At 39.4% G+C, this 10,264-nt stretch overlaps 1 protein-coding gene across 1 annotated transcript in view; it reads right to left on the minus strand.

The window, feature by feature from the left end:
• erbb2 (erb-b2 receptor tyrosine kinase 2) overlaps positions 1–545 on the minus strand; it is a 41,761-nt gene extending 41,216 nt beyond the window's left edge. The window contains exon 1 of the mRNA XM_051914539.1: positions 281–545. Coding sequence (XP_051770499.1) covers positions 281–359 — 79 coding nt within the window. The 5' untranslated portion in view covers positions 360–545. The remainder of the gene's footprint in view (positions 1–280) is intronic.
• Between the last annotated feature and the right edge of the window lie 9,719 nt (positions 546–10,264).

Raw genomic sequence — 10,264 nt, forward strand, 5'->3', positions numbered from 1 at the left:
CTACACTGCAAGCGGGCGACGCGACAAAAAAAGCTCCAAACCTTGGGCTCGAACAGTCGCGTGAAAATGCAGTGGGCCCCGCGCGCCGGTCGCGTCGCGTCTTGAGCAGTGTAGATGGGGTGTCAACCGCCCGAGTAGCAGTTTCAACACAAAAATGCGTCCCGCTGTTGTTTGTTCGTGTTAAACTCTCTTTCTGCTAAGTAACTTTATATTAATGTAATATGTAATAGTATAATATGGGAATTTGGGGATAGTTTGGGAATGTGTGGAGATGACCCACCTTCTCTCCCTGTAGCGGCTGTAATACCCAACAGCAGCAGCAGGACCCAGACGAGCCCAAAACTTCTGTCCGCCTCCATCGATTAGTCCTCCATTAGTTAATAGTCCTCCAATTCATACCCAGATCCCGAATATGTTACACAGATCCACCTCGTGTAGTTTCGATGCGTTTAATATACCTGTTTTCTTCTCTTTGTTATTCCCCGAATACCAACAACTTCCTGGCATGAGCGAGTGCGCCAGACTCTCCAGTCAGTGTGTGTATGTGTGCGTGTGCTATAATGCGCGCGCTCCCGCGGAGGAGTGGCAGTTCAGATTGACTCCAGCCCAGCAGTACAGCAGCTCTACGGCCACATTCAGAATCAGATTTAGCTTTATTGCCAAGTATACACATTTTGTTTTGGTGACAGAAGTTTCCAGCGCACAGAGAGAAGGAAAGCGACAAGACAGATAATAAAAATAAAATAAGTGAATATATAGGCTAAATATATAAAAATACACAATATACAAAATAAACAGACACTATAAGTATGTATAGGTATGTTATATACAAATGCAAGGGAATGTGAATAAGAGGTATGGTATGCTAAATAAATGTAAGTATAAATAGTGTTGTGTATTGCACGTTATTTCTTGTTCATGAGGTAGATGGCCTGAGGAAAGAAACTTTTCTTGTGCCTGGCAAGACGGCAACAATTTAAGGAAGTGGCCTGGATGTGAGGGGTCTAGAGTGATTTTATGTAAAACAAAACACATATAATCTAACCAACAACACTAAATATACAACCATTGTTAGCCCAATAGAAATGTGACAACCTGTCCTAACCTAAGCACGTTTCAACATTTCAGTTTAAAATTGGACTTCTGTCTGAATGTATGTTAGTGTGTTACACAGCAGATGATCCTCTTAAAATATAATGATACTGAAATTTTAGAGACAGAATTCATACAAATATTTTAAGACAGTTCTGATAAGCTGCCAGAAAAAGCATACATTTGTGTCAAAGGACTTCTGACCTTAGTTAGCCTACTTATAGCATTCGTGACAACTCTAGTCGCTATACTTATCCATGTTTCTAATTAAATTCTATAGGCCAATGTCATTCAGATATCAGGAACTATTTGCTTCTGAGTAGTATCTATTGCAATTTAGTTAGTAAGACTTTTTATTGAACTTTCAAGTAACACTTATGATAATTACAAAGGATTAAGAATGTAAGAATGAAATAAAGCTAAAATAGTCACTACTGGATGAGCTAATAGTAGCTTAAAAAATAAGAATTCATAACTTTGCTATTCTTACATTTTTAGGAATAGGCTAAATAATTGATCCTGAATAATTGAAAATGCAACTGTTCGATGTAGATTAACTGTTTCACGAGTTTACACTTACATATAATTAGATAAGGTTATGCGTATTTGGCGTGCTGTCCGGGGGAAGGGCTCCGAGCTCGGAATTTGGCCCGAACCCAGAGTACTCCCCCCGGTTGTGATAGGAATAGTTAGAACTAGAAGTGAGGAGATGTGGTGGTGGAGGGATGCTGATAAACTGTCAACAAACAGAGGTAAGTCTGCTGTATACATACCTCTTATCGTTAATTGAGTTGATTAACTGAATGCGCTCCTCTCACATTAATTAGGTTAATTATCTGAACATGCTCCTCCCGAGCTTTGTTAATAAAACATCATTTAAACAAAAGTGAAATTGTTTTTTTGTTTTGTTTTTTTATAAATGTTTCCAAAATTGCTATTTGGGAGTTTTTTTATGTTAACACTATGCATTTCTACTTGCAGTGGCTACTTTTCTCAAAAGTCAATAGACTTGGGGAAAATTCCAGAGAATGGTATGTGTTGCCAAAAGTGGTCTTTTTTTCTCACATTGATAGTGAGTGTGTTTGTACCCCAAGCTCAGACTCTGAGTAGGCAGAAAGAGGAGGAGGAAGAATAAACCTCTTTCATTCAAAACTATCTGGAGTCTTGTCACCTACATGACCCCTCATAATATAGCCTGAGAGTGAGTAAACCTTACTCCAGTTTATCATATAGCTGTATATTTAATGTATTTTTAGTGTGCATTTATTATCTTGAGACAAACACTTCTACAGTCTTAGAGCATGAGTACGTTCAGAATAGCATATAATATAGGCTACTTCTATTTTTGCAGTATGTGTGCATAGAATACCTGGATAACCTGCTACATTTGAAAAAATACATACCATTTCAAAAATAATAGTGCAAAAAAAGTATCCTGATAAACTTACTGTAAAAAAAAAGCTGCCAGAAATTCACTATAAAAAATATTGTGACAATGTTTCCAGAATTACGGTATGGCATATTGGTCCCTGTACATTTTACATCTAATAACCATATATTTCATTATGTGATATAATATTACTGTACTAAACCTGAATTACCAAAATCTGTTTTTTACCTTAAAGGGGCTATATGTAAGAATTTTCATGTGTTAATCTCTTTTTTTATTGTGTGACAGCTTGTAACGAAATTTAAGAAACGAGACCTTCCCCAAGTTTCTAGGTTGTCTATGAGAGCATGTAGACTGATTTTTATGTGAAGGACTCGGGACGTTTTTGCCAATTTTGCTAGCACAAGCAATAAGTTGCTGGCTGTAGTTCACTTAACGGTCACCGGTGTCGCTAATAAGGATTTCTGAATTCTATAGTCCCTTTAAAATATACTGATAACCAGGTAATACAAGTAGCAAAACAGAAAGCCACATAATGAAACAGAGTCCTCCTGACCACCAGAGACGGAGTTATATTAGTGGATAATCGCAGTGCCAGCCAAATAGGTTGAAAAACACATACCAACGAAGTTATGTAGTGACGTGAGCTGAGCTGTGGGGATATTAGCCACTGTAGCTCAGCGCCCCACCTCTTTTGCTTTCTCGCCTTTGGATAGGTCATAGTGTTATTAATTCTCATTGTCAAGTGCAGCTTTCTAGGAGCAGTGAATTTTACGTCCTTCAAGTTGTGATGATATATTTTTTGTATTGGACTGAATTCGTCATGGATTTTCCTCACAACAATTCTTGGTGAGTTCTCACACAGTGCAGCTTGATTCATGGTTCTATCCAGGGGCTATTGTGGCATCTGACACTCCTCATAGACCCCACCTTGACTCTATGTTTACATGTGCTTCCAACACATATTTCCAAGATCAGCTTGCCACTAAATTTTTTGAGCTTCAGGACAAGCCAGTAGGATCTACGGTGGCTGGTGGTTCTGGTGAGGCCTCACTTCATTCTTCAGGGACTGCTCCACCCCCGGTGGATGACACATTGGAAGTGCTTTGGGTGGCAGTGGTCCGTCTTGGCCAGTTCACATCCTGTTCAGTCTAGTGTGTTTCTCTGCAGACCTTCACCTATGGATTCCTATGCTATGCCTGCATGTAAAGACTTCATGGCAGAATTTTGCCCTCAAAGGACCAGGTATGGCCAAAAGGCGTTCCAAGACCTCTCGCACTTTGGCTTCAAAGGCAGAAGCAAAGTCCATTGGAGTGTGGAGTGTACCTGAAGTCAAACAGCCAGTTGCTGCACTGGTGGTGTCACCAGATGAGGCACTGTGGGGGAATGTCCGATGCCCTAGTGTTCAGTGTGGCCGCACAGATTCCTTTCTAACGAAAGCGTATGAGTCAGTTGCCTACATCACTTGGGCTGACAACACTGTCGGCCAATTAATTTGGGCTACTTTTAACTCTTTAAAGTCTGTCATTTTTCGCTGGCCCCCAAGTTTTTGGGTCACATTCTAACTGTTGTGGTAGGCCCGTTTCGTTCAGCAGCTCTCTCTCAGGAAATTCTTTCCTTGTTGGAGAAGAGAGTGATAGAGGAGGTTCACCCCTTAGTTCAGAGGGAGGGGTTTTACTCAACATATTTTCTAGTTCCAAAGCAAGACAGAGGATTTCGTCCAATTTTAGACTTGAGGAGACACTTAAAAGGTTCTTAGAGAAGCTAAACGTAAAGAGTGCTCTGTCTCCCACACAGTCCATCATGTTCATCGGGATGACAATCAATTTGGTCACAATGCGTGCCTCGCTGTCTCCATCTCGGACAATAGATATCCTAAACCTTCTTGCCCAGTTTTCATCTGGGAACGTCCTTCTTGTTCTGGTGGGCCGCCATGTCCTTGTACATTTGGACAACACGTCAACGTTCTTCAATCTGAATCACCAGGAGGGCACAAAGTCGGAGAGCTTGTTGTGGCTCACTCACAATATCCTCACCTGGTCACTTCCACGGTTTGCATCACTGAGGGCTGTTTATTTACCAGGGGTAGTCAATCAGACTGCAGGAGCTCTGTCCAGGAATTGGATACATCCAAGCGAGTGGAGGCTCCACCTGGATGTAGTGCAGGACATATGGCAGGAGTTCGGTATGGCAGACGTAGATCTATTTGCTTCAGAAAACACAACTCTCTGCCCATTGTGGTTTGCCCAGATGGAAGAGTCCAGTCCATTGGGGCAGGACGCACTGTCACAAGATTAGTCAGATTGTCTTCTGTATGCTTTTCCTCCGATTCATCTGTTGTGGGAGACACTTCACAGCATTGCTCAAGGCTGACACAGGGTACTTGTGATAGCGCCAAAGTGGCTGTCCAAACCACGGTTTCCCTTGCTCCAAACCTTGTTGGTGGGGAGACCAAAGCAGCTTCCTTTCAGGAGGGATCTGCTATCCTAGCTGGACAGTCATATTTGGCATCCAGATCCAGTCCATCTACAGTCACGGGTCTGGCCTCTGGGGCCAACGCTGAAACTTCATCATTCACACTTCTCTTAATGTGAGGGCTGCTTCTACACAAAGGCTTTATACCTATCAATGAAGTCTTTCTGTTTGTAGTGCAAGACACATGATTTTGACCCTGTACAATGTACAGTTTCTGTAGTTTTGAGCATCCTGAAAGGTCTTTTAGACAGCGGCAAATCAGCCTCAATGTTAAAGGTTTATGTGGCAGCCATTTCTGCACATCATTCACCTGTACAAAGTTTTTCTCTGGGCTTCCACAGCTTAGTTTGCAGTTTTTTAAAGGTGCAAGGCACCTCAATCCTGCTCACTTCAATTCTGCTAGTCCCCTCTTTCTCCAGTGTGGAAGTTACCTCTGGTGTTGGAGTCTCTTTGTCAATCTCCTTTTGAACCTTTTGAGGACACAGATCTTAGGTGGAAGTCCTCAAAGGTAGCCTTCCTTCAAGCTGTGGCTTCCACAAAAAGGGTTGGTGAACTTCATGTTCTATCTGTGAGTCAGTCCTGTAGAGATGGAAACCAGAAAGTACTGGTGTTATCCTTTGGCCCAATCCATCTTTCCTCCCTAAGGTGCTACTGCACCAGTTATTAATCAGTCTATTGAACTGTATTCCTTCCAACCAACAGTTCTTGAACAACATTCTCTGCTCTTGTGCCTTGTGTGAGCTTTGAAAATGTATGTAGAAGCTACAGCGCTGATAAGGCAATCAGAGCAGTTGTTTGTCTGTTATAGGGGAGCTAGGAAAGGTGCCCCTCTATCTAAGCAGAGGCTGTCACAATGGGTTGTTGAGGTTATTGCTTTGGCCTACAAGAAGTCTCTGCAACCCGTGCCTGGGACCATGACTTGCCATTCCACTAGGGCTGTTTCCTCTTCATGGGTGGCATTTAACTTACAGGCATCTGTGCGGCAGTGACATGGTCCTCTCCTTGTAAATTTGCGAGATTCTACAACGTCAACGTTGCTGTTTCTCAGGATGTGAGCTTGGCTGTGCTTTGCTACTAATCCTTTTTCTGGCAAGTTATTTTCCTCATGACCCTGTTGGTATGGGTCATCCACTAATATAACATAGTCTCTGGCGGTCAGGAGGAATGAAACAGAATGCTGGTTACGCAGGTAACCATGGTTCTATGAATTCCAGATGACCGCCAGAATTCCCTGTCGCTCGGAATGCGAGAGGCGCTTCGAAGTGCGGCGCTAAGCTGCACTGGCTTACATCCCCTCGGATCAGCTCACGTCACTACATGATTTCGTTGGTATATGTTTTTCGACCTGTCTGGCAGGTGCACTAATCCACTAATATGACAATCCGGAATTTACAGAACCACGGCTATGATATGAAACACCTATTATATTGTGTGTTACACCTTAGCATCCATAGGACCAACTACTATCTTTAGTTTACACACTATATGAATTTGCTAAGTAAAATGACTTAACAAAACAAAAACATTTAATAAAAGCAATAAGGCACTTGCAGTTTAGTGCTAATATGACTATTCAAAATACAGCACAGCCTCTCGTGGTGTTACTGAAATAAACAGGCTTACCAGTAAAAGAATTAATACAGAACAATTTTATTAATTTTCTCAAGGTTTCTTTATACACATTTGGGCCTGTGTACAATTGGTGAAGAAAGGTGCATTACAATACCAAGACAAAGAAAGAGAGCAAGAAAAAGGGACAGAAGAGTGAGAATTAAGAGAAAGTGAAGGTAAGGGAGATATACAGGGCAAGTCCATGTTGAGCCTGTAGATGGCCACAATCAAACTGGCCAATGAAAAAGGGAGAATTTGGAGCTTCTGTGGGACATTAACAATTAGAATACCCAGAAGCCACTTCTCATGTTTCGGCCTTGTGTTACATTACATACAGACAACAGTGTCAAAAATGTAATAATAAAAGTAATAAATGATTTTCAGAAAGCAACCAATTACCAGTCTGGCCATACAGTAAATCTCATTCCCTTTCTTTTTAGTTTCTTTAATGTGAAAAGTTTACATTCAGCATGCAGGGGTTTTTTTAACAGTACAGCATACCAAATGGTAAGTTTTCATTTAATGAATTTGCAGAAAATATAACATATGACTACCGTTCTGCTTTAGAAATATAAAGAACAAAATATGAAACATGTTTTAAGGGTAGCTGAAAAACATTATATAAATGTTAATATCACTTGTGTCCATAAACGGTTATGTTGCTTTAACTTGGTCATCTCAATTAATGGAACATTCCAGGAGAATCTGTGACGTGCTGTCAATCACCACAGAAAATTATTTTAACTTTGAATAAATAAAGAAAAAATATGTGTTGAGTTAGATACTTACAACTGAAGTCTATGGGTTACTGTACACTTTTAGAAGAAACGGTTCCATATATAACCTTAAAGGTTTCTGTCAGGCGCTTCATATGTACAACCTTTTAGGGGTTCCATTCATGGGATCATTTTATGAATTTAAATTTAAAGGATTAGTTCACCCCAAAATGAATTTTCTGTCATTAAGTACTCACCCTTATGTCGTTCCAAACCTGTAAGACCTTCGTTCATCTTCGAAACACAAATTAAGGTATTTTTGATGAAATCCAAGAGGTTTTTTTTAAATCCCCCATAGAAAGCAACTTAATTACCATCATTCAAGGTCCAGAATGAGAATACTTTTGTGCGCAAAAACAAAACAAAAATAATGACTTTATTCAACAAATTCATCTCTCCCCTGTCATCCTCCTATGCTGTTTATGTTCAGTGCTTTCAGGTTCTACGTCAGAATGCCGACTCAGTATTGGCCAACGCTGTTCACGTGAGCAGCACGATGCATGCGTGTGATGCTGACGCAGTTCTTGGCAATACTGAGCCGGCGTTCTGACACAGTACCCGGAAGTGCTGAACTTAAACAGCGTAGGAGAATGACAGGGGAGAGACGAATTTGTTGAATAAAGTCATTATTTTTGTTTTGTTTTTGCGCACTAAAAGTATTATCGTCGCTTCTTAACATTAAGGTTGTAAGATTGTAGTCACGTTGACTATTTTAAAAATGTCTTTACTACTTTTCTGGACCTTAAATGACAGTAATTATGTAGCTTTCTATGGGGGATAAAAATAAAAATAAAAAAAACTCTTGGATTTCATCAAAAATATCTTAATTTGTGTTCTGTGTTCTACTGTGAAAATGAAGGAAGGTCTTACAGGTTTGGAACGACATGAGTAATTAATGACAGAAATTTAACTTTTTGGGTGAACTAACCCTTTAATTAATTAATTTTTAAGTTTTAAGTTTCAATAAAATTTTAATACAATTTTGTTAATTAAACAGCTTGTAAACATACTTTATCACTAGAAAAAAAAAATGAAATAACCCATTAAACATGAAAATATTATGCAATCATTTAAGACATTTTTCCTTATATAGAACATTTTTGGCATCAAGTTCTCTTTAAAATTAAGTCAAAAACCCTATAGCATTCTATTTAGAAACCCACTGAACTTTTTTTCTAAGAGTGTAATAGATTTCAGCAACATTTCCATCATACAAACTGTGGGACGTGTCGAAAAATTCTGTCCTACTGATCGTAGAGTTTAAAGGGTTAGTTCACCCAAAAATGAAAATAATGTCATTTATTAATCACCCTCATGTCGTTCTACACCCATAAGACCTTCGTTCATCTTTGGAACACAAATTAAGATATTGTTGATGAAATCCGATGGCTCAGTGAGCCCTCTATTGAGAGCAAAGCCATTCAAATTCTCAAGGTCCATAAAGGTACTGAAAACATATTTGAAACAGTTCATGTGAGTTCAGTGGTTCTATCTTAATATTATCAAGCGACGAGAATACTTTTTGTGCGCCAAAAAAACAAAATAACGACTTTTCAACAATATCTATATGGGCCGATTTCAAAACACTGCTTCATGAAGCTTCTGAGCTTTATGAATCTTTTGTTTCAAATTAGTGATTCGGATCTCCTATCAAATGGCTAAACTGCTGAAATCATGTGATTTTGGTGCTCCGATTCACTGATTCGATTCGTAAAGCTCCGAAGCAGTGTTTTGAAATCGCCCATATAGATATTGTTAAAAAGTCTTTATTTTGTTTTTTTGGCACACAAAAAGTATTCTCGTCACTTTATAATATTAAGATAGAACCACTGAACTCACATGAACTGTTTCAAATATGTTTTTAGTACCTTTATGGGTCTTGAGAGTTTGAATGGTTTTGCTCTCAATAGAGGCCTCACTGAGCCATCGGATTTCATCAACAATATCTTACTTTGTGTTCAGAAGATGAACGAAGGTCTTACGGCTGTAGAATGACATGAGGGTGAGTAATAAATGACATTATTTTAATTTTTGGGTGAAATATAACCCTTTAAGTTGTATATAACCTGGAATTTTCCTTTAATTTATCCTATATATTTTCTAAATGCATGTTATGCGATCTTAATGTGAACAATTCATCCATGCATACGATTCATTTTTTAAAAGAAATTTTGATTAGTAATGTTTAATCAAAATGTCAAACCGGACCTTCTGTTGAAAACAACAGACTTCTCTGTCGCTTAAAAAGTAACAGTTAGTGGTAAAACTCCCTCATAGTTATAGAAATATTGTAGCCTCGACCTTTTTACTCATCAGGACTCTCAAAAGACAGATGCAATGAATTGTTGAGTCTGATCAGCGGTACCGCCATCACTGTTCTGGATACCCTTGTTGTCCCCTCCCCCTCTATACTGCTTTTAGCCTTTCTAAACGGCTATATTTACCCTCCAGGCCGATCATGCTTGCACTCTTGTTCTCACACACACACGCGCACACACAAACACACAGAAAGTGCACAAGTGACGATTTGGAATGAAGATATGTCAGGCAATCAAGCGTGGTTTTGGCTCCAGTTACAATAACTCTAGAATCTGTGTGAATTCATTTTAAAATGTTACAAGAAATAGAGAAATAGTCGGGCACATGTGAGTATAATGGATGGTGACAGATCTGTGGAGAAGTGCTGCCTTGTATGAACAATTAAAAGATAAAAATGTAAGGCATAGTGTGACAAGTGTTCTAAAGAGAAGGAGCTTAATAAAATAAGGTAGCCGGCAGGTTGCTATAGTAATAAATGTGTGTAAATGTGATGCACTACAAGCTCAAATTGCACAGCAATTAAACACACACGCACGCGCTCTCACACACACACACGTTTGTTTTTGTGAATTGTGGGGACATTCCATAGGCGTAATGGTTT

Source organism: Ctenopharyngodon idella, chromosome 12 (assembly GCF_019924925.1).
Source record: "Ctenopharyngodon idella isolate HZGC_01 chromosome 12, HZGC01, whole genome shotgun sequence".
Classification (NCBI taxonomy): domain Eukaryota; kingdom Metazoa; phylum Chordata; class Actinopteri; order Cypriniformes; family Xenocyprididae; genus Ctenopharyngodon; species Ctenopharyngodon idella.